The sequence below is a fragment of the Epithele typhae genome, assembly GCF_022376455.1.
Source record: "Epithele typhae strain CBS 203.58 chromosome Unknown BXZ73scaffold_30, whole genome shotgun sequence".
In the NCBI taxonomy this organism is placed as follows: domain Eukaryota; kingdom Fungi; phylum Basidiomycota; class Agaricomycetes; order Polyporales; family Epitheliaceae; genus Epithele; species Epithele typhae.
This window is the reverse complement of record NW_025954221.1, coordinates 266,791-288,661: the sequence shown is the minus strand read 5'-3', so window position 1 is coordinate 288,661 and position 21,871 is coordinate 266,791. Positions and strand designations below refer to the sequence as shown.

Sequence of the window (21,871 nt, the reverse complement as noted above, 5' to 3'; positions counted from 1 at the left end):
GGACGACGCTGAGCGGGGCTTGGACGACGAAGGCGTGGGGCACGGGGCGCAGCGCACGAGGCGTGAGAGGGGAGCGGACGACGGGGCGCAAGGCGACGGGGGGTGAGGGCGGGTGGAACGAGCCGATGGCGGTGGGGAGCTTCCCGTGTACAGTACCAAACACATAATCAGACATATGTGGACGTATAGAGACGCATACAGACAGATTTAATACGTCTAGATCTGAACAGACGTTTCTAGACGGATTTAGAATACGTCCTCCGACCGTCCTGGACGTCTAGATACGTCTACATATGTGAGTGGCGCTGGGACGCATGTAGACGTATGTAGACGGGAGCGACCCTCACTGGGGGTTATTGTCCTAGCCCTGAGGACACTGATGAGCGCTTGAGCCTCGTATTGTGCCCATCATGCTCCCGGCAGCGTCATGCCACACCATTGTCCACAATCCTACTTCCTGGACGACGTACTTTCAGGAATGCATTGTCAGTTTGTGTCAGAATCGTCCGGTAGAAAGCATGTGTGGAGAGGTCTACGATAGCTAACTAGTAATAACGATGCGTGCAGTATATTTACAGTGCGTTCTATGGGCGAGTCGTCCAGACTCCACCCCCACACCCCCCTTCGGGTCCGCCCCTCCGGCGTGCCGCAGAGCTTAAGCTACAGTGTGTTCGGACGTATGCACGTACCCGGCGCGATAGATACAGCCAATACACTGAACACCGCCGTCCCTGCACCCCTCCCGTGTAGCCTGTGCCGTCCCGACCCCCGACCCACGAATCCCCGACGTTAGACGTAGAGCAGGCTGCGGTCGTGGCGGACCTTGACCGCGTCGGGCCGCGTCGACTTGTTCGGCATGCGCTCCCAGATCGGGTCCACGTCCGGGCCGTCGAGGTCGCCGGCGCCGTCCCAGCCCCAGCACCACACTGTCGAAGAGGCGTCAGCGACATCGCCCGCTGCACGAAGGGAGCGACGGAGGGAGGGGGGGAGAGGGACGCACCGTGCGACGGCCCGGGCTTGAACTCGAACGGGACCGTCTCCTCCTCGGTGAACAGCCGGTCGTGGGGGCCGAACCACGCGCGGTCCTGCGGGTCCGTGCGGGGGTTGTCCGGGAGCCCGCCGAGGCGGACGTAGCCGCGGATCGCGGTCAGGTTCCGGCGGTCGGGGTGGATGATGTTGTACACGCGCTGCGCGAAACCCCGGCGGGTGAGCACCGCCAGACGCGGAAAAAAAGGAGGACGGGGGCACGCACGTTGTCGTACGCGAGCTTCACCCGGGGCACCATCAGGATGCGCCCGTACCCGGACTCCCAGTAGTCGTTGCAGATGAGCGAGCACTCGCTCGCCGAACACTCGTTCTCCGTGATGCGCGCCATCCGGAAGCGGACGTGCGGCGGGTAGTAGAACGGCGCGGGGTCGAGGATCGCGATGCCGTTCCAGCACGACTGCACCTGGACGGGGAGGTGCTGCATGAAGCGCTCCTGGGAGGGCCCGTGCTGGAATATGGACTCGAAGGGGCGTTTTCGAGCGCGGTGCCGTTGATGTCGCGTGCGACCCAGTTGTCGTAGAAGACGGGGGAGCCGAGGTCCTCGTGGAACATGTAGTCGGCCGCGCATGTGATGCCTGCGTTGTTGAGCCGCGACTGGAAGATGAGCTCGAGCAGGTCGTCGACGCAGGGGAGGATGTCGTTCATGAAGATGATGGTGTCGAAGTACTCGTTCTGCGCATCCCTGAGCTCGTGGAGCGGCACGAACGCGGCGTTGCGGACCTCGGCGAGGTATTCGATGCGGTGGTTGAATGCTCCGCGGGTGCGCATCGAGGTGCGGATGGTCACTCGGAGACCAGCGGAGCGGCAGAGCGCGTCGAATATCCGGAGGAGGGCCTTGGTCTGGTCCGACGAACCGTTCTCGTAGATGGAGACGTACACATTGTGGTATCCCAGCACCGCCGCGACGCGGAAGAGGGTCGCAAAGAGGTCGGGGATGACGTCGAACGAGTTGTAGAGGTTGATGGCGAAAAAGTACTTGTGCGAGTCGGGCCCAAAATGCCGAGACGACGGCACATAGTCCCCATCGACGTTACTGCCGAGTCCCAGGCGTCCATCCAGGAGGATATTGACGGCGACTGATGGCCGATGAGGGACGCGTATCGCTGCTCGGCTTGCTCCTTGTACATGCCTTGCGCAGGCCGTGTGCATTCCTTCGTGTAGTGAGGGGAAAGGTGGCTGAGGAGGTCAAGGATTCTTCTTCGTTGCGGCAGGGTGGGAAGCGTCATGGGTTGTCGCGTTGGCGAGCGAGAGGACGGAAGGACGGGCGCAGAGCCACCTCGCCATACTGATGCTCGTTCCTGCACAAATGAGGGAAGTGTGAGACACCGCTTTTCCTCTACTTCATTGACCACTCAACCTCCCACCCCACAAAGCTCACACCGCACATACAGGGAGCACACTCACCGACGTAAACATCTTGGACACAGAAAGGCCAATGATAACCCCTAGTGTGAGCGCAAGCCATGTCGGTATACGTCTCAGAGGGTGTTTGGGCTTGGGCTGCATCGTAACGAACGGGTCAATCTTGACGAGACGATAGCGCATGGTGGAAGTAGAGATGTGAGCGGACTGACACCGCTGGGAAGGCAGAGACGACGTACAGATGGCAGGAGCCTGTTTAGAGGGCTGGACAGCGCGCGTTAGCTCCGACTCCGCGTCCGGCGAGAATGCGCGCGATACCAGGACGACGCGCTGGCGGCGGGGTGTTTTGGGCGTGAAGAGCCGGTGACGACAGAGGGCCAGTAGGGGGATTAGAAGGGAGTAGCCTAGAGGGTATAGAGACGCGTCGGGAGAGAGCAGGAGGAGATCACTGAAGTGGCAGCAGAGACGCCCATAATGCTGGATTTAGACGCAGCCACCGGCGTGTCTCGCCTGCTCTCCGCTGAGCCCGTCCCCGCTGCCTCGTCCTCGGCCCCCACACTCTTTTCACGCCCCGTCACACCCCGCGCCAGTGTCCGCCATGCAGCGGCGAGTAGGCAAGGGCGTCGCCCACATCTCTATCCCCCCTCTCCCAACTTCATGGCCTCCGACCCGGAAAAGCCGACCCGCCTCCAGCAGAAGAGCTTCGGGGTCACCAATCGCATCTGGATCATCCTCCTTGTTTTCGTCGCTCTCATCTTCTTCACCCGCTCTGTCCTCCCCTCTGACTCCACAAATCCCCGCCACCACATCCTCCGCACCGACCTCAAGCCCAAGAACTACCTCAACGTCTCCGAGGATGCCACGAACCCTTTCCCCTTCTGCCCTGCTCTCGGTCCAGGAGATGAGCTTGCATCCCGCTACGATCCAGTCGTGCTCTCCACCACTCGCTTCCATCTGGGAAGCGGCGCGCGCATACAGCGCGTCATCAACAAGGCCCTCGCGGGCCTCCCCGTCACTATCAGCGTGGTCGGTGGCTCTGGTGAGTTCTCCTCCCTCCACCACACCCATCTCGCTGCCCTCGCCGCTCCATGGCCGTCGGAGCGCTCCTGCGTCTGCACGTCACCGCGTACTGCGCTGGCGTAATCTCGTTGGTGTCTGCGGGCGAACTGCCGTGCCTGAGCATGCTGCATGCACCGGTCCGAGGACTTAGTGCGAAGGGCCCACACGCGAGTGCTGTTTGTGTCCCAGAGCCTACTCCGTTTGGCACGAGTTCCTCCGTATCGTGGCATCTCCAGCCGTTCTACTGAACGTCTTATGTCCGTGCCGAAACCTTGTCGGTCTTGCAGCGTTCACATCACGCATATCCTCGATCCCGGATTCGCGGTGAGCTTCGCCGTGTTGCGTCCACTCCGTGCGGTTCCATTCGCGTGGTTCCGTCGAATGCTTTGCAAGCGCTGCAGAGCTGGGTTGTGTGGTGGAGAAGCATTCGTATCGTTTCTCGCGTCCAGTTATCGCTCCGTATACGAAGAATTTGATGCTAACCTTTTTCCAGTCTCTGCCTGCCACGGTGCTGGCGACGACCCCTTATCACCGACATGCTGGCCATCAAGATTCTTCAACTGGTGGAACGGTGTCTTCCCTCACCCAGCAACTGAACTCACTAACGGCGCTATGCGGAGAACAAGTTCATCATACTTCGGTTTCTGCAACGCCCATCACATACCAGACATCACAGACCTAGTGGTCGTTGAGTTGGACGTGGACGACGCGAAGTACGCTCTCATCTTATCTCAACCGCTGTGCACTGTTGACATGAAGCCATCTCAGCTCCGACACGTCAATGGACGAGTTCGAGCTTCTCATTCGTTCGATTCTCCTTCGGCCAGACACTCCCGCGGTCTTAATTCTCGGGCACTTCGGTCCACAAGTTGCCCAGACAAGAGGTTTTGCCGGTGCCGATCACTGGCACAGTCTTGTTGCTCAATTCTACGACGTGCCTCATGTCAGGTTCGTCAGTTTTGTATGCGACTGGCGAAGTGATCGCTTACCCATTTCAGCATCAAGCCCGTTTTGTACCCGAAGTACATGCAAAACGCCAAATCCATCAGCCAGTACTTCACAGACCCCATTCTCGCCAACTCCTTAGGACACGAAATCCTCTCCGACGTCCTCGTCTCCTACTTCCAGTCCCAGATCTGCACCACATGGGCAGCCATCATGGGTCACTCAGCCGAAGCCCTCCCTTCACCAGCCTCCGCCGTCTACCCCGACGGCCAAGCCAAGCAGCCCACCGACGCGCGCGGCCTCTTCGGTGGCGTCGCACAACGCAAAGGCGCGGCGGGCGCCGCTGCCCCGAGCACGAACAGGGCGACCGCGCCGCCGCCGGCGTCCTCCCCGTCCCCGTCGCCGAGGGCGCGTCCGCGCGCACCCCGAGCCAGGACCCGCGCCTGCGCGTGCCCCCCGTGCGCATCAACCAGCGGCCGTCGGACCTCGAGGCGCACCCGCTCCGCGAGGTCGCGCCGTACTGCGTGTCCGCGAACGACCTCGTGAACCCGCTCCCGCTCTCGATGTTCTCCGGCTCGGGCTGGGCCGCGTTCCACCCCCCGCCGGGCTCGGCCGAGACCACGTCGCACTCGCACTACTTCTATTCGAGTCTGCCGACGAGCAAGCTCCGGGTGAACATCCTCGCCGGCGCGGGCGACGTCGCGGTCTACTACGTGCGCGAGCCGAAGGAGAAGGTCGGGCTGGGCAGCGCGGTCGAGTGCTGGGTGGACGACAATTTCCCGGGGGCGGTCGTCATCGAGAACGCGGCCGACGTCGGCGAGGCGACGCCAACGTGAGTGCCTTCCCTCTGTTCTCACTGTTCCGCTGGTGCGGTGTTGACCTTCTGGTTTGCTTGATGCGCAGGCTTCGCTTCATCGACCATCACGTCCAGAGCGGACCGCACTACGTCGAATGCCAGCTACTCGGCGAGGAGGACGACCGGAACATGCCGGCGTTCAAGATCATCGGCATCTTCTCGACGTAGTCGCGCAGTGGTCGGGACCGACGAGCTGCGGAGGGCGAGGGTTTGCGGTCTCGGAGCGTGACTGATGGCTTTCAGTACTGGAGGACGCTGTCAACTGTATATCTTACATGTTCTTGTTTTCCTCATAGACCAGAGAAAGCAGTAATTGGCTCGATCTCAATGTACTTCCTGCGGTGTCAAGGTATGGAGTGCAAAATGGACACTCAGGGGATTGAACCCTGGACCTCACGCAAATGACTTGGAAAGTGAATGCGAAGCGTGCGCGCTACCACTGTGCCAAGTGCCCTACATCATAAAGTCTTTGTTGTTGTTTGAACCTATTAGTGAGATAATCAATCACTTTCTGTCTCTTCGAAGTCTCTTGATCAGTGAAGTGAGGTAACAAAATACACATGAGGTTCGGGAGCAAAGATGTGTTGGGGCAAGGACCATCACTCAGGAGAGCTAAAACTCGAAAGTATGCTACTGAAGGCAACTTACCTGACAGTGCACCACGATCAATACCACACGATGCCAGGGCGGCTATTGACGTCCAACATTCGTAGATGTCCAGTGTATTATTCTATGTATACATGTACGTTCACACTAAATCTCGCACGAAATAGCAATATCCAGTAAACACGCGCTGTCCATGTAGTCCATCGACCTGCTCGGAAGCTCTGAGGTATATGTGTCGTGATGTGGGGGTATAGAACCAAGAAGGTCATACTCGTGATGAGGCCAATCACCGGTTCTTATCTGCGCTAGCGAGGTTGGACGCGAGCCTCGTGAGGTTCTGCTCTGCGCGAGGATGCCGCGGGAACGACTTTCCGTCACCCACACTGCGTCGTGAATAATGAGCATTGAGGAAACGGTATTCAGCTCGTGAAAGGATTACGCACCATCCACCTCCCATGAGAAGCCGGTATACCCATCCCCACGGTCGCGACCAGCCGAAAACTTGCGCCCAATTCTTCCTGAAGCCGAGATCGTAGATGTGCACACGGCGATGCGCATCGCGAACGATCATACGCTGTTCAAAGGAAAGTTCGTGCTCGAGTGGTGGGTTCGACAGTCTGAGGACCTCTGGGCTCTCTGTAAGAGGAGGAAGTTCGCGGAGTAACAGGAAAGGCGAAAGGCATTCCACGGTCGTTTGGTTCGTACTGTTGTTTGGTCATTGATCAGCACTGTCGCTCGAGGAATGACGATGCGCTACTGACGATGCAAGATAAAGGTGCCAGACGCAGAAGGAGCCGATGACCATCGTGATTACGATTCCATAGAACGCAACAAACATGGCGTGCACCGGCGTCATCTCATCCTGAGCAGAACGCATTAGGTTCGCATACATTAATGTTGAGATGGAGAGAACAACGCACGATGGACGCCGAGTGATTGAACGACCACCACACCACAGAGGAGCATAAGCAAGCGGCGTAGGCTGCAAGCAACGTAGCGCAGCACAGAAAGTGTATAAATGACGCATACGTTCGGTGCCCCTGTGGGAGTCTTTGTCAGATCTAGGACTCAGTACAAACCAAGACACTCACGATGCACTTATGGCCGAGCCAGATGCAATGGTGGTCTAAGTGGAAGGGTGTTGGTTCATATTACAGCGCTAGAAAAGGATTTGAGCACATACCCATCTTTAACACACACCGTCCGCATGTGCCACAGTGGTGCGCACGCTCGGGCTTGGCGCGTCACATTTCTTACACCACCTGCCTGGCGCATGCGCTGCCTCGCCTTCGGACGGAGCGAGCAACGCCTCCAGGAAGCTCTCGCCCTCGTCGCCGCTGTCGTCTGCGCCCCCACTTTCACCCTGGCTCTTGTCGGTAACCGGTCCGGGGTCTCTCGCAATGACCACAATGAGCGACGAGAAGGCGAGGAAGGTGAGGGCGTAGAGGACGAAAACGTGGACGAAAACACGCGAGAGACTGTTATGTATGCGGTAGTGATAGTTGATGAAGACCATGAATAGTGACGGGTGGGGGCCAATTATCATGAGAATGGCAACTGCAGGCGGGGAGGACTCCGTTGGATCGGGGACAAGGGGTCGCAGGAGGGTGGGCGTACGACATAGTGGGAGGTAGTGATACCACCGCTTTCGTTTGATGGGTTCTCCGTTCGTGAGCTCCGGTTCATCGTCCACAGGACCAAGTCGTGGAGGCGGAGGGAGGTCTTGCAAGGATACAAGAGGGGTGTAGCGCACTGGGCTGCGCGCCATAACAGAAAGAGAGAATGGCAGATACAGGCGTGAAGAAGGAAGCAAGAAGGAGGACGTGAAGCAGAGGTTGCGTTGGTGGGCTCACTGGCACATGAGCTCGTCGTGGTACATATATAAGCAGATCGCAGTCGCCGAGGACGATCGGTCTCGGCGACTATCGGGCGTCCCGCCAAGCTGCGCTTTCCCGAGTGTATGCTCCCCACGTGCGGTGCGTGCAGCCTCCGGCGTCCCAGGTTGACCGCCACCCTTCCCCACCGCCCCTCTCCAATCCATCGTTTCTCTCCCGCACGCACCATGGATATCGACACTTATGAGGATGATGTGGCCCAGATCCAGACTCTGCCTGCCGTCATTCCGAAGCGGCCGCTTTCCATCCCTGTAGATGAAAGTCACCCGTTCGATCCAGAAGCGTATATTAGCGGCTACTCAGGTGCGCCGATTGCGTCTCGCTTGTGATGTTCATCGCCTGATGTTCTGCTCAGGGAAGTCGTACGTTGACAGGCTCGTACACGTCATGAATGTATGCCCCGAGCTCGCGCCACAGGCACTACCGCTCGCAACCAAAGAGGCTCTCAAGGGTCGCGACACCGGCTTGTACAAGAGTGCATTCAATGCTTACGAGCGTGCTGCGACGGAGATGTCAAAGCGACAAGAAGAGGGGCTGCCTGAGGCATCTTCTATTGTGGCTATGGACACGAAGTGGATAGAGGAAACGAACTCGAAGAACCAGGCGGAGCGGACAAAGCTCGAGGTAGAGCTCAAAACTTACACGAGCAACATGATCAAAGAGAGCATCCGGGTGCGTTTTTGTCTATGCGCTTCAGAGATGTTCCTTCATGCCCCCTCCAAAGATGGCGCACCGCGATCTCGGGGATTTCTTCCGCTCGACAGGAGACCAGGCGGCATCGCTCAAGCATTATACCAAGTCACGCGAGTTTTGCACCACGAGTCAGCACGTTCTCGACATGTGCATGTCTGTCCTCGAGGTATGTCCGTCAACCCCTCACTTTCGCCGCGTACCCACTCCCCTCGCAGCTCCTGATGGAGCAACGGAGTTACTCGCACATTGGCACGTACGTCTTCAAGGCGGAAGCGGCGCTCGACTCTGTCACGAGCCTCAAAGTGACCGCGGGACCGGAGGCTCCCGCGGGGTCCGCCCAGGCGAACAAGGAGCAGCGGAAGGCGGAGCGGAGCAAAGTCTCGAGCAAGCTCGAGGTCGCCACTGCGATCTCGTGTCTCGGGCAGGGGAACTACGACAAGGCAGCGCTCACCTTCCTCAAGGTCGGCACGCCGAAATCCATGGAGGAGTGGTTTGGCAAGGTACGCCTCTCTCTCCCAGTACCCCACACCCGTTTGCCCGCCACGACTGACCTCGTGAGCACAGCTCATCGCCCCAGGCGACCTCGCGATCTACGCGACCATGTGCGCGCTCGCGACCTTCACACGCGGCGCGATCCGCGCCCAGATCCTCGACAACGACAACTTCGGGCTCTACATCGAGCAGGAGCCGTACGTCCGCGAGCTGATCGAGGCCTACCTCACCAACCGGTTCAAGACGATGCTGGACCTCCTCGAGCGCTACTCGACCCGCCACTACGCCGACGTCCACCTCTGCGCACACGTCCCCGCGCTCGCCAACCTCATCCGCAGCAAGGCCCTCGTCCAGTACTTCCAGCCCTTCGCGTCCATCCGGCTCGAGCGCATGAGCGTCGCGTTTGGATGGACGGTCGAGGATCTGGAGCGTCAGGTCGTGAGCCTCATCCAGTCGGGCGAGATCAAGGGACGGGTCGACCGGCAGAACAAGGTGCGTGCGGGTGCTCCGTGGGGCAGTGAGAGGCGGCTGACTTTTGAGGGTAGATCTTGCGAGCGAAGGAGACGGACCAGCGCGCGGCGCTCTTTGCGAAAGCCATCAAGTCCGGACGGGAGATGCAGGCGACGAACCGAAAGCTGCTCCTCCGCATGCGACTGTACGTTTTCATCGTGCCCTTCTGATGCGTCTTCGCTGAGCACCATGTTGTCACCACGTGCAGGCAACAGGCAGACTTGATCGTCAAGGCGCCGAAGGGCCAGCCTACGTTCAGTGGCATGATGCACCCCACCGAGATGCTCTCCGGAGATTACTACTGAGGATGACGAGAACGTCGTGCGTCTGTTGCTGCAACAGGATGTAAAACCACTGCAATCCCCTTGTATGTACTACATAGTCGTATAGAATGTAGCTTTTCGAAGTCCCTTCTCAGTGCCTCATCGCTTCGCCGCTCGCCTATTGGAAGACCGCACACCCCCGCAAGCTCGTCTGGTTGCACGCCGTGCACCACTCCTGCGTGCTGTTCACCGCGGAAGGCTGTCGAGCGCGTGGACGTCAGCGCCCCCCGCATCTCTCTGAGTCTCACGGAGGCCGCACTCACCGCGAGGGCCGCCACGAACTGGTCGAGCGTGACCGAGTCGGCGCCGAAGAGCTGGAGGTCGTGCAGCGCGCCGTCCGTGGTGCCGTTCTTGAACCGCATCGAGACCGTCGGGCCGCCGGCGCCGGCGCGGAGTTCGAGCGCGACGACGGACGCGTAGTCAACTGCCCGCGCGTCCACATGGTCGTTCAGCACCGCGGTCGGAACGGAAACGGGAACGGAAAGGAGTGGAAAGACGAGCGGGGGAACGCACCGATGCCCGCGATGCCCGGGTCCGCGACGGCGGCGCCGGTGAGGTTGAAGAGGGAGATGAACGGCTTGTAGCTGATCTCGCTGAGGAAGAGCTTGAGCGGGCCGCTGCCGGTCGCCATCTGCTGCAGCGCGGAGAAGACGGAGGGGAGGATCGTCCGCATCGCGACTGCCGAGTTCGGGGTTAAGAGTGTGTGCACGGGTCAGAGAGAAGCAGAGGACGGCGATGGGAGGCGGGACTACGCACTGTTGCCGATCCCGTTGGACACGGCGTCGGTGAAGACGCCGTTCTCGTGGAAGTTGGCGAAGGCGTAGGCTTGCTTGGGGAAGTTGGGCGGGATCGATTTGAGGAAGGTGGCGTTGTGGATGGATTGGACGTTGACGAAGTCGAAGATCTGGAACGCGCTCAGCACGGTGCGCGTGCGTAGTGGGTGAGGTTGTGGGTGCTTACGTTGAACTGTAGGACATAAATTGGTTTGAGCCGCAGAGCATGTACGTACGACAGCAAAGACGCACCATGTTCGTGAAGTTGGTTGACCTGTTCCCGAGGAAGGGCTGCAGCTCCTGCAAGAACGGAGCTGCGACCTGAGCTTCTTTCAAGAAGGGCGCGGAATTGTAGAACTCGAGGATGTGTTTGTCGAAGTTCTGAACGCGCTCTGTAAGCATACTGTACTCCTTCAGGCGGTCCACACACCACATACCGGGCAAGACGTAAAGCTATTCAAGGAGATGTCGAGGTTGGGCTCCACGCTCTCCACTATCACCAACATGACGGTGAGAACGGTCCACAACCTGGACAGAGGGGCATCCTAGGCGTACCGGGAATGTACTGATATCCTCCAAGCGGGGCCACAACCGTCGTCCCGTTCGCGAGGGTGATGTTGTTGTCCTTCGTGGGTGGGAACAAGCCCTGCAACAGCCCCTGCACCGAGTTCAATATGACGGAGCCTTCCCCGGCCGCATCGGCGCGGACTTCGAGCTGAGTGATGTTGGCAACGTCGGTGATGATGCCCTCGATGAACGTTGGGGATGCGGGGTCGAGGTAGGTGGATCGTAGGAATGAGCCGAGCTGCTGCTCTTGCACCTAGAGGGAGAAGAGCGGTGGGTGAGTGCGATGTTGGGGCAGTCAGCAAATTCTTGGGAGACTGACGCTCCCAAGAGGAGTCAAGAACGTCAAAGCCGGATTGTAGGTGAGAGGATCCTGGAAGAACTCGAGACGATCGCCGTGCCGAGCGAGCAGCACGACCCCGAGGAGACCAGAAGCAGAGACCATGACTGCAGAACAATGTTGCTCGAGGAGTCGATGCAGGGTAGATGGACGATGCGTGGAGCGTCTTATATGTCTGGGGCGTGCGCGCTAGGTTAGACACCGGATACCGGAGGGACGGGCCTTGGGATGGGCACTGACCAGACGTCGTGCCTGTTCGCGCGGTGCGCATTGGTGTTGCGTGCGAGGACGTCATTAGCTTTTGCATCTGGAGGGAGATAGAGTTGTCATTCCAAGCGACTGGAGCCTTTGCGCAGACAGTCGGAACACGGGATGTCAGGTCCGTGGACCTCGGCAACCTACTGCGAACGAACCAGACCCAGGGCCCGGCTCAACTGTCCAATAGAAACTAGAATGCAGCACAATGCAGCACACGCTGTCGCGGACGGGCCACACCCAGACGCACGATAGACGGTCGTAATGAACCTGGGCACAGGCACTGTATATTACATGTGTCTGGAGAATGCAGGCGTGAGCTGGTCATATGCCAGGTGAGGCTTCGGTAGACATACCACATCAATTGCTTTATAACTTTCCGCACCCTCCTATCCACACTGCTTCGCTCGGATTTCCGTCAGGTCCGCCGCCGACGGCGTCGAGGCGGTCCAGGACCTCCCAGCCATCGACCAGGAAGCCGAACACGACATACTTCCCCGCCATCTTGCTAATCTTGGTCTCGTCATCCGTGAGCACGATGAAGAATTGCGACGAGTTCGTGTTTTTCCCCGAGTTCGCCATCGCGAGAGCCCCCCGAGCCGGTTTCTTCTTTAGGCCCGCCTTGTCGTCGTTAAACTTGCCGCCGTAAATGGACTGCAGCGGTGACGAACGGACGACAAAGGTCAGCTGAGCGTGAGCATTGAGAGCGTGGGGTCTACAGACCTCTCCCCCACTGCCATCCCCGCGCGTGATATCTCCACCTTGCGCGACGAAGCCTTTGACAATGCGGTGGATCGGACAGTCGAGATAGTGCAGCTTCTTGTTGGGGGCGTTCTTGCACGGTCCCTTTTCGCCCGTGCAGAGAGCAGCAAAGTTGGAAGTCGTCTTGGAAAGGCCAGGTGCGTCGTCGAGCCCGAAGATCATCCTTCCCACGCAGAGCGGCGGCGGTGGCGTGAACCGCATCTCCAGAGAGCTCTACCGACGAGTTGGAGAGTTGCCGGGCGACGCGTGGAGGCCGAGCTTCAGTGGAGGGTTTTTGGGGGAAGTAAAAGTGGCATGTACATCGAGCTCCTTGAGTATGTCTCGTTGCTCCTCGGACAGTTCGGGAGGACGGGAAGGCAGGCCGTAAATTGCGGCGTTCTTGGCTAGCAGGGCAACGGTGGCATCGTATGCAGCTTGGGTAAGGGCGTGCGCATTCCGGTCGCCGACAAAGACGTCGAGATATACGCGCATACCAACGTTCTGTAATGGGCACTGAGCGCTGAACTCCTTGCCTAGGTCTGGTCACTGCGATGGTGAAAGGTAGGGGATTTGAATTTGAAGCTCGAAGCTTCAAGGTTCGCTCCTGCCAAAAATAGACATTGATATGCATAATTACTTTCTGTGATGTCATGGGCACTTGGCACAGTGGTAGCGCGCACGCTTCGCATGCATCTTCCAGGTCATCTGCGTGAGGTCCAGGGTTCAATCCCCTGAGTGTCCATTTTGCCTTGGTCTCGCTGGAGTCTGGAGAGAGAGAGAGAGAGAGAGAGAGAGAGAGAGGGCAGTTCGGGCTGCGCGGAGCGATGGCGGATCCCGATATGACATCGGAAACAGGCAGTGGTCGGTCTCCGAGCCGGGCGCGGGCATTTCAAGCTTATTCTCCTCCCCCACGACCAACAGCCTCGGACGGGCGCCGCTCACCGCCCTTTGCGCGATCCTTTTTCCCGCCCCCATTATACATCCCCTCCGTCCGCTCCTCGCTGCGCATCACCTCTGCCTCTTTTCTTCATTTCGTCGCGCCATCCCTCGATTTCCGATCTACTCTGGACGACCACCTACCATGAATCCTACACGACTTCCCCCTTCACGACGTACGTTCGCCTCCGCCGCCCTTCTATCTTGTCCTCTCAGTCGTCTTTGTCCTCTGCAGCGGGCGAGCAGCCCCCGACCTACCGGATGGTCACCCGAGTGTACAAGAGCAGTCTGAGACCCGTCGTCATAATCCGTAAGTCTCTTTATCTCCCTGCTTCTTTCCGGCCGCGAAGTGGTCCTCACACTCGTCCTCGCGCCGCGGTACATAGTTGGGAGTTTGACCGCGATCTGGGCTCTGATCTTGTACGTCCCTCACTTCTCTCCCTCATCGTCCTCGCGTTGACCGTTGTGCAACGCTTCCCAGAGCTGTGAGTGCACCGTGCTGCGCGCGCGGGTGGTGCCACTCTGGGAAACTTGAGGACTGACATCTTGCGCGTCGTGCCGCAGATTCCGGCGTTCAATGACATCAACGCCGACAAGCAGAGTGCGTTTCCATCTCCCGCCGGCGCTCGGCGCTCTGGGAACACGCCCACTGATATTCCATTAGATGGCTGGCCGAAGTTCGCGGTGTTTGACATCGCGCTGGGCGTGATCTATGTCACCGTCTGCGCTATAGAAGTCTTTGGTCTGATGGCTGCAGTCACGGTGAGTGCTCACTTGCGTGCCTCCGCGGATGTGGTGCGTGCAAAATGGCTCACTGCGTGCGGCGGATATAGCAACGGATACCGTTGGTCCGCCTGTATGCGATGATGTCCATTCTGGCGGCGATCCTGACGGTCGGCGCGTCCTTCTTCCGCGTCATCATTCACTTCATCTACAAGGTGCGTAGGTTCTGGGTAGCTCGCATAGAGTTGAACTCACGCTCGATGGTTTGGTAGAACGATCTTATCTCCGAGTGCACGGACGTTGTGCAAGGGAAGGGCGTCACTTTCGTACGTGCTGCACGCATGCATCCCCGCTTTCCGGCTCATCGTCCTGCAGAGGTTCGGCATCTGGGGCCCTCGCGTACACGAGACGCTCAACGCGGCAGAAGCTCAGGCTTGTGCGTGTGTTCCCGTCTATCCTCTCACCCGTCTTTCACCTTCGTGCCTCCCCAGTCTGCACCGACGCGTGGAACAAAGACTCATTCAACGAGATCATCTCTCTCATCTTTGAGATCTGTACGTCATTCCACATTCCTGCGCGCCCTCACCGCCGTTTGACCCTCACTCCCCACCAGTCTTCTCCATCTTCTTCACCATGATCACCTTCGCGTACTACCACCAGGTCCTCGACCCGACCTCGCCCGCGAACGTCCAGCGTGGGCCCATGGTCACCTCCGGCCCGCAGCCCGCGCACTGGAACGCGCCGTACGACCCCAACGCGCGCTACGACGCCCCGCCGTACCCGCCGTACGGGCAGCCGCAGTACGCGCCGCCCCCGGGCCCGCCCCCGACCGAGATGGGCTACGGCGCGGGCATGGGCGTGGGCGCGGACAAGGACCGGGATATGAAGGACCACGACGACGCATCGGAGACGACCAAGTACGACGACCCGTTCGCGGACTTTGATGAAGGGCCGAGCAAGCCGGCGGCGTCGTCGGCGCACCCCCCTGCGTACTGAACGTGCTGCGGGTGGTGGATGGATGCGAGAACGAGAACGACGTGATGGATCGGCGAGGGCGCACCCAGCCTTGGGTGCGGTGCTCCCTGGACGATGTCGGACTAATTACTACTGCGTATCTTCTTCCTGGTTGCTACCGCTGGGTGCTGGGCGCCACTGCTAGCTAAGCATCGGCGGTGTTCGCCATGTGTATCTGCAACGTTATTGTCTCGCCTGGACGTGTGTTTCTAGTCTTTTTCCTGACTGTCTTGCTACATACGTACAATATCAGATCCTGCCCATGACTTCTTTCCATTTATGTGCTACGCCTCCGCCTCCGCCTCCGCCTCAGGGCTCTCCGCTTGTTGGTTGTCGTCATCGAGTTCCTCTTCGCCTGCGAACTCGACAAGCCCTCCCATGCATTCGACCACGCGCTCGAAGACCACTGAGCCCAACTGAGAGCCCTGCACGGTCGACCCGATCCCGGACAACCCCCGGTTCGCGGCTTGGAGGTTGAGTAGAAACCGAGATACGAGGATGGCCGTGAGACTGCAGCGGACGAGACCATCCTCAGGTGTCCCGCATCTCCCACAAAGAGGAGCACTCACGGGTCCGAGAACACCACGATGAGACTCGTTCCACCGGTCTGGGTGAGCTGCGATGCGCACCGGGCATCAGCACGTGGTACGGGCATCGCCCCGCGCTCACGCACCGGGATCAGGGTGAAGATGAGATGGAGCGCGTTCAGGAGTGCGAGCGAGCTGTGAGGCGGGTGGTATTGCCGCGGTGAGCTGGCGCCCGCGCCGCGGACTGTTCACAAGCGCACTACTGACATGAAGTAGACCGTGCCTGCCATGGGACGGTGTCATGACATGCCCGGCGGTGAGCTCAGCGGCAGCGGGAGGGGGGGAAAGTGGTTGAGACGCTCACCGTCGCGCAGGAGAATGTGGGAGAGCGTGGGCACGTTGGTGTTGAGAGCCGCGGCGTTCTTCCGAGAGTGCCAGAGCGTGTACCAGGTGGCGCAGACGACCGCGGAGTCCGCCGCGATGAGAGCGCCTCTGGAGATGATCGTCACTGTCCGCCCCCGGGGACAATGAGCAGGCTCGTCGGTGCATGGTGTCACGGCAGTCGGACATGTGTGTCTTACGAACATCTGGATCCCATCACACCCACGATTCAGCTGCAGTTTTGTGCGTCCGATAATCCCAGATGCCTACCTTTGGATTGCAGTCTCGGATTCGTTTAATGTGGATTCCCATCCCACGCCAGGGACGAAAGCACCCGCCAGGAATGAGATATCATACTTGGCACGAAATCAGAGCTCAGCCTGGTACCCGAGCGTCACGACACATACCGCATTGACTACAACTGGGATCGCGGCAACCAAGCACGTCAGAGCAGCTTTTACTCTGCTCCGACTGACTGCGAGGACCCGCAGTCCAGAGAAGCCTGGGGGGTGGAAGTCGACTGTTGAGAGCTATCCGAAGACACAATTTGAGGTACTCACAAGCCCAGACGATGTATAGAGCCAGAACGAAGGTGTACTGAGTGTATGACAGTGCCAAAGCGCTTCCATAATTCAGTTAGACGTGCGCGGTCTGACGACAATCGACGATTCCCTACCCCTGTGAGGTGAGGTAAAATCTGGCAGCGGTATTTCCACAACCACGCATCACCCACCTGCTCAGTCTGTGGGTTGCAGAACGTCACGACTCCCAGGAATACAAAATATCCCAGAGACAGGTACCGATTGGCGAGGAACAGCGCCATCGCGCTGGTGGGGTGTTTGAATTCCCAGTAGAGCTGGACCTCCATAGAAAGAGTTGTTGCATATTCATAGACCACTAATACTTGAGGAGGATGTTGCAATCAATCCTAGCACAAGAGACACTGGTTCACTTAGACTTACCCGCGACAGCCACTTGGCTGTAAAGGTGGGCCTGACTGAAACGATGTCGCTCAGCTATGCGATCTTTCGAAGCGGCCCTGCGTGAAGGCCACATACCCGGTGAGGATCTGAGCAATAATTGAAGAGATGTCTCCTGAGAAAGACATGACGGTAGTAGAGCCTGGGATCCATGGAAGGGAATGTAGTGTCGCTTTATACTGGGGCTCGAAAGACAACGGGCCCGAGGATGGAGCCGCTGGTCTACCTCGGAACTCCGGGCTTGAACATGACAATGTTAGTATAGGTATGGCCAGAACGATCTCAATGATGCGATATCAGCGGTCCGCATGTCCGGAATCCTCGTTTCGAGTTGACAGACGACGGCTTCCTCTGATATGATTGAACTTCAATGCGGCCAAAGTGCGGATGTTCGTGTAAAGGTTCTGAAGTCTCGTTTTTTCATCATCAACCTGCAGCAGCTGTCACCGGCGATATCGCACTGCCCCTCGATATTGGAGAACCAGCCGGTGAAAACACTTGGAGATGAGGCGTCAGTCGAGTACGAGCTGAAGGCTGAAAGCGAGTGTTCGGTACGAACATTTTGCATCCTTATCGCGAGCTCCGAAGGAGAACGAGTGGCAGGATGGTGTGTACGCCGCAGCCCTACCACGAAGATGTTCAAGTACATTTAGTACAGAAGTGCGCTTCACCCCTCCGATCGACTCGGAAATTGGCAACGCTGGCGCGGCCCCGGAGCGCCCGCGCGCCGAGAGGTCGTGGTGTGATGCACCGTGACCAAGAGAATAGACGCTGCCTGGCCACATACAGTGGTGTCCTCCCGCGGCGCGCGCGGACAGAGGCTCGAGGAGGCCCGCGCGGCCGGCGGCCGCAGAGCCTTCGCGGGGAAGAAATAGGCTCTCAGACAGAATATGGAGCTACGTGCGACCACGCACGCATGTTACGAGGGCTCTCAGTCACCAGCATTTAATCGAGTGTCACGCTATATCATCAGTCACGTACCAGTGTCACATAATACATGACTTCGCTCTGAATATACTGGTACCCGCGGGCCCAGTCGACAGGCTACAAGCAATCAACACTAACTACTGAGTCAGTAACTGTGATTCCGCCACCACAAGATCCGCCGCTGGATCCTTCTGAAGGCCACTATGGAACGTCGGTCGAGTGTCGTCTACATGCACAGTGTCGGCGTGGCAGTGGTATCGCCCAATGGACGCCCGCAAACGAGCTACAGCAGTTTATAATTTGACCGCACTCAATCCTTTATTTGAGCCGAAGCATACCTTTCCCCGACGGGGGCCGTGCGTGTGCCCACGCGCGGGCACTGGCTGAAGCAGTACAAGATGCACTGCGAGGTGTTTCGCGCTCGAGTATGCGGGAGGTGAGTGGTTACCTACGAGCAGGGGGGGGAGCGTTGAATTGTCACTGAACGAGACGGGGTGTAATGATTACATGCGTCTAGTCAGACATGCCAGCGTAGGGGTTTCGAGACGGGGATACCATACTTACGCAGTGAGCATCGTTACTATACGACGTGTCGATAGCGGAGGGAACACCGAGGCTCATATCCCGACAACGGGGCTCTATCGCTTCTGTGGCGGTGGGCGTTATGTCGCGCAGCAGGTTGACCATCTTGACCAGCTCGGCTTCGAAGGGCAGAAGTCTGGAGACGTAGGCGAACGGTCTAGCAGACAGTCAGCGCCAAGTAGTGCGAGATGTGGAGGGGAACGGCTCACCGGCGTACGTGACACATCCCCTGCAGTGTGCTGGAGAGTTCGGGTGGGCCGACGAGTCCGGCGGAGCAGGTTGTGAGTCCTCGGACCAGTAGCCCCACGGGTCTGGAGGTTGCACATCCTGGTCGAGTGGGAGCTGGTGAAACCAGAGGCTTCGTGATTGCTTTGCCGTATCGGTATTCGCCGACTCCCTCGTGTCCTCGCTGGAGTAACTATGGGAGTTTCGCTCGTCACGTCGGCCCGTCTGTATGAGATGGGCATCGCTGAAGACGGCGCAGTGGTTGACCTGGTCCACTGATCGGTGCAGTTACATGAGCATATGATTCTCGCGTCTCGTGTCACACTCACCGAGTAAAATCTGTGTGATGAGTATACCATGCTGTCGGGAAACGCGAGGTGCATGTTTCCACACGAAAGCACGGCAGAACCTGGGGTCGATGGCGCGATCGACGCTGAGCACACGGTAGCCCCGCGGACCTTCATCGTCGTCCAAACAACGAGGAAATTCGTGACTGAAATAAAACGTCAGCCATACCCAGTGACCAGAGCCTGTGGGTGTCTCTTACCTCTCCACCTCGCCCTTCGACCAAGGCCGGCGCTCGGGGAGACTCCACACGTTCCCCGGAGAGATCGTCGAGCGGTCGCAAGTCGCGAGGACGTCTTCTTCGAAGAGGTCGCTGATGTGACCGAGGCGTACGAAACGCTCCCCGTCATCGATGCATCTTTTGAGGTAGCCGTAATCCCCGAGCCTCGCGTCGCCGGCACACTCGAGGCGCGCTGTGGATAGCACAGACCCCAAGTCCGACTCGACCACCCTGTCCAGACAGGCGCCCCGGGCGGAGGCGTCGGCATTTGAGCACACGACGCGGATCGCCTCTTCGGCGAGGCCAGTGGGAAGCGATGTGAACCAAAGGCTCTCTACAATGACGTTAGTATTGGGCGTAAGCAAGACGACAAAGCTGACGCTTCTCGAATGACGCACCATCTTCTGAAGCGGGAAGATCACGAGCCTGTTGCGATGCACACGGTGGTGGTCAACATACGAGATCAATGCTTCAGTTGCGCCAACTCACTTCGCTGTACATCCGGCTGATGGACTGGCGGAAACAGTCCATGTGGGAGTGACAGATGTCGGAGACGTCGAGGAACAGCCGTCCTTCAGGATTCAGCCCGATGGATGGTAGACATCGCTCGTGTCGATGGACCTGTCCTTGACGAAGCTAAAGGGAATCGTAACAGAAATAAGCACAGAGGGAGGTAATGGAGCGGGGATGAATGGTCGTACATCAAACAGCGGAACGTCGGCCTTGTTCGCAGCGAATTCTCGCACGCTCTGTAGACGCCGTTTAGCACACAGTCCTCGTGATGACGATACCGCCGCTGCGCACCGCGAAGTCTAACAGCTGTCGCGCGCGCGTCAGATCATCTTAGATGAGGCATCAATGGAGAGGTGTCTCACGTGTTGGAACCACCTTGACACCCACACGACGGGGTCATCGCTTTGAAGTCCGCGAGCGGAGATATAGCAGCTAGAATGAATGAGCATGAGCGCGATATGTAGATGCTTGGACCACTGCTCACCGGTCTCCAAGACATAAAACGGTCGCTCCAGGGACGGATGCGCTACACCGAGTTTTGAGCGAGGCGCGGGTGCAAGCCGTGACTATTGCATGTCCGATTCAGTATGCATGTAGATATAAAAGGATCGAAGACGTTTACCGATCGGGGTGGTACCGGACAAGGGTACCATAGTCTTCTGCCAACAGTTCGCATCAAAGGCTGCCTCGATGGGAACAAAAGCTCATTGTAGCTCACCTTGCAGGACGCGCGCCTGCGCGATATTGTTCGCACAAGTACAACGCGATATTGAGGCGGCCCCAATACTCGTCCCTTCGTGCGAGTCGCAAATCCGGTACCGTCTACGCAGCCCGTCAATTTGGACGTTGTCCCAAAACAAAAGCGGGAGCTATTGAGTACGGGTCAGAACAATCACTGGCGACACGAATGGTCAACGGACACACCTGTAGTTCACGATGGCGTAGGTTCAGCGTCTCGATGCGTCCGCTGATTTCTCCCAGTTTTAGCTCAACACCGAGCATCGTTGCTGTCTGTATAGAGGTCAGTGGGACGGTCCTCGGACATGGACAAAAAGAAGCACATCAAAAGCATGCCAGGCGTCGTCGAGATCACGGACACATTTCTTGAGCGTCGTCGCCATGGACGCTCGACGGACGAACCGGTCGATGCGTCCACGCTGCAACTCGACTTCCACTACACGTCTGATCGCGGCCATGGTCCTACAGCGGAAGCAGGGTCGTCAGACTGAGAAGCGCGGCGAGAAGAAGCATGGCGCGGTGCTCACTGGTGCAAGCGCGACAGGCTCCTGACCAGATCGACGCGCAGCTCCCGGCCCTCCGCTCCCACGGTCCTCTGGACGTGTTCCGTGAGAGCCGCGGCGCGCACGGCGACTTGGACGAACTCCTCCCTCGTGCCGCTCACTTGCTGCGAGCGCACGATCGCGTTCGTGGTAGGTTCGGTCAGCGCGAAGGTCTGTAGATTCCTATGACAGACAGACACACCTCGACGGCCCTGGCGATCCCCAGCACCGCAACGACGACGCCGCTGACGAACGGTACGCCCCCTACTGCGCTCGCTCCGTCTTTGATCGCCTCGAGCACCGCGATCGCGTTCGCGAGGACGTCGTCTGCCCCTCCGCGTGCCGTCTTTTGGATTCTAGGGGCGTTGCGTAGCGGTAGCGGTAGCGGCGGCATGTTGGGAGCGACTTGGAGGTGGAGGACGGGAGGAAAGCGATCAAAAGGTGGGAGCTGGCCAGACGACCGCTCGGCGCTCGGCGGGGCGGTGTCGCCATCATGCTTCCTTGACGTTTGCACGGATGGTTCTGTGGGCAATGACGGTGGCAATGGCTGCGTCGCGGTCCCGCGACGGAGCAGGCGACCCTGTGAGTTCTGTCCACAGATCGTAGCGGGCTGTGGTGTCTGTACCCGCGGGGACTGCGGCGTGTACTGGTCGTCGCCGAGTCGACTCGCGTGGGCTGGGCAGTGAACGCACGGCGTCCGCGTCCAGAGCTCTCGATGGAAGATAGATCAGGTGAGCAGCATCAAAGAAGGCGAGGG

The 21,871-nt window shown here is 58.8% G+C and overlaps 9 protein-coding genes and 2 non-coding genes across 11 annotated transcripts; 4 read left to right on the top strand and 7 right to left on the bottom strand.

Moving 5' to 3' along the window:
- Positions 1-789: 789 nt before the first annotated feature.
- On the bottom strand, positions 790-2,553 carry BXZ73DRAFT_90514 (glycosyltransferase family 69 protein; the record flags this gene model as incomplete). The annotated part of the gene is made up of 6 exons (XM_048025664.1): positions 790-926; positions 1,001-1,187; positions 1,253-1,507; positions 1,555-2,080; positions 2,119-2,345; positions 2,452-2,553. The coding sequence occupies 6 exons, from the start codon at positions 2,551-2,553 to the stop codon at positions 790-792; spliced, it is 1,434 nt and encodes a 477-aa protein (XP_047877070.1).
- Positions 2,554-3,066: 513 nt separating this feature from the next.
- BXZ73DRAFT_90513 (uncharacterized protein) lies at positions 3,067-5,437 on the top strand (the record flags this gene model as incomplete). Its single annotated transcript, XM_048025663.1, has 6 exons — positions 3,067-3,448; positions 3,962-4,181; positions 4,237-4,416; positions 4,467-4,805; positions 4,844-5,245; positions 5,317-5,437. The coding sequence occupies 6 exons, from the start codon at positions 3,067-3,069 to the stop codon at positions 5,435-5,437; spliced, it is 1,644 nt and encodes a 547-aa protein (XP_047877069.1).
- Positions 5,438-5,633: 196 nt separating this feature from the next.
- On the bottom strand, positions 5,634-5,723 carry BXZ73DRAFT_t120. The gene has a single exon. It is a non-coding gene; the product is annotated as a tRNA-Ala (tRNA).
- A 438-nt stretch (positions 5,724-6,161) lies between these two features.
- BXZ73DRAFT_90512 (zf-DHHC-domain-containing protein) lies at positions 6,162-7,643 on the bottom strand (the record flags this gene model as incomplete). The annotated part of the gene is made up of 7 exons (XM_048025662.1): positions 6,162-6,258; positions 6,319-6,579; positions 6,637-6,737; positions 6,796-6,915; positions 6,967-7,001; positions 7,124-7,432; positions 7,493-7,643. The coding sequence occupies 7 exons, from the start codon at positions 7,641-7,643 to the stop codon at positions 6,162-6,164; spliced, it is 1,074 nt and encodes a 357-aa protein (XP_047877068.1).
- A 294-nt stretch (positions 7,644-7,937) lies between these two features.
- BXZ73DRAFT_102235 (PCI-domain-containing protein) lies at positions 7,938-9,770 on the top strand (the record flags this gene model as incomplete). Its single annotated transcript, XM_048015158.1, has 7 exons — positions 7,938-8,073; positions 8,126-8,442; positions 8,495-8,629; positions 8,679-8,963; positions 9,028-9,447; positions 9,501-9,610; positions 9,674-9,770. The coding sequence occupies 7 exons, from the start codon at positions 7,938-7,940 to the stop codon at positions 9,768-9,770; spliced, it is 1,500 nt and encodes a 499-aa protein (XP_047877067.1).
- Positions 9,771-9,906: 136 nt separating this feature from the next.
- Positions 9,907-11,570, bottom strand: BXZ73DRAFT_48162 (phosphoglycerate mutase-like protein; the record flags this gene model as incomplete). Its single annotated transcript, XM_048020000.1, has 9 exons — positions 9,907-9,987; positions 10,052-10,212; positions 10,302-10,466; positions 10,545-10,692; positions 10,749-10,754; positions 10,814-10,942; positions 10,999-11,054; positions 11,117-11,381; positions 11,448-11,570. The coding sequence occupies 9 exons, from the start codon at positions 11,568-11,570 to the stop codon at positions 9,907-9,909; spliced, it is 1,134 nt and encodes a 377-aa protein (XP_047877066.1).
- A 519-nt stretch (positions 11,571-12,089) lies between these two features.
- BXZ73DRAFT_90509 (cyclophilin-like domain-containing protein) lies at positions 12,090-12,683 on the bottom strand (the record flags this gene model as incomplete). Its single annotated transcript, XM_048025661.1, has 2 exons — positions 12,090-12,374; positions 12,444-12,683. 2 exons carry the CDS (start codon positions 12,681-12,683, stop codon positions 12,090-12,092), a joined length of 525 nt encoding a protein of 174 aa, XP_047877065.1.
- Positions 12,684-13,113: 430 nt separating this feature from the next.
- BXZ73DRAFT_t124 lies at positions 13,114-13,203 on the top strand. Its single transcript has one exon. It is a non-coding gene; the product is annotated as a tRNA-Ala (tRNA).
- A 339-nt stretch (positions 13,204-13,542) lies between these two features.
- Positions 13,543-15,116, top strand: BXZ73DRAFT_78222 (uncharacterized protein; the record flags this gene model as incomplete). Its single annotated transcript, XM_048022831.1, has 11 exons — positions 13,543-13,573; positions 13,633-13,707; positions 13,748-13,817; positions 13,879-13,882; positions 13,962-13,998; positions 14,062-14,159; positions 14,231-14,335; positions 14,393-14,446; positions 14,496-14,556; positions 14,612-14,674; positions 14,734-15,116. 11 exons carry the CDS (start codon positions 13,543-13,545, stop codon positions 15,114-15,116), a joined length of 981 nt encoding a protein of 326 aa, XP_047877064.1.
- A 302-nt stretch (positions 15,117-15,418) lies between these two features.
- Positions 15,419-17,150, bottom strand: BXZ73DRAFT_102231 (uncharacterized protein; the record flags this gene model as incomplete). The annotated part of the gene is made up of 11 exons (XM_048015157.1): positions 15,419-15,644; positions 15,704-15,750; positions 15,808-15,856; positions 15,929-15,944; positions 16,026-16,153; positions 16,313-16,398; positions 16,450-16,544; positions 16,603-16,639; positions 16,776-16,945; positions 17,005-17,039; positions 17,101-17,150. 11 exons carry the CDS (start codon positions 17,148-17,150, stop codon positions 15,419-15,421), a joined length of 939 nt encoding a protein of 312 aa, XP_047877063.1.
- A 1,312-nt stretch (positions 17,151-18,462) lies between these two features.
- On the bottom strand, positions 18,463-21,508 carry BXZ73DRAFT_102230 (uncharacterized protein; the record flags this gene model as incomplete). Its single annotated transcript, XM_048015156.1, has 16 exons — positions 18,463-18,688; positions 18,749-19,031; positions 19,086-19,249; positions 19,304-19,655; positions 19,720-19,747; positions 19,811-19,957; positions 20,023-20,070; positions 20,126-20,140; positions 20,197-20,266; positions 20,319-20,360; positions 20,457-20,493; positions 20,553-20,703; positions 20,759-20,845; positions 20,896-21,034; positions 21,100-21,239; positions 21,317-21,508. 16 exons carry the CDS (start codon positions 21,506-21,508, stop codon positions 18,463-18,465), a joined length of 2,121 nt encoding a protein of 706 aa, XP_047877062.1.
- Between the last annotated feature and the right edge of the window lie 363 nt (positions 21,509-21,871).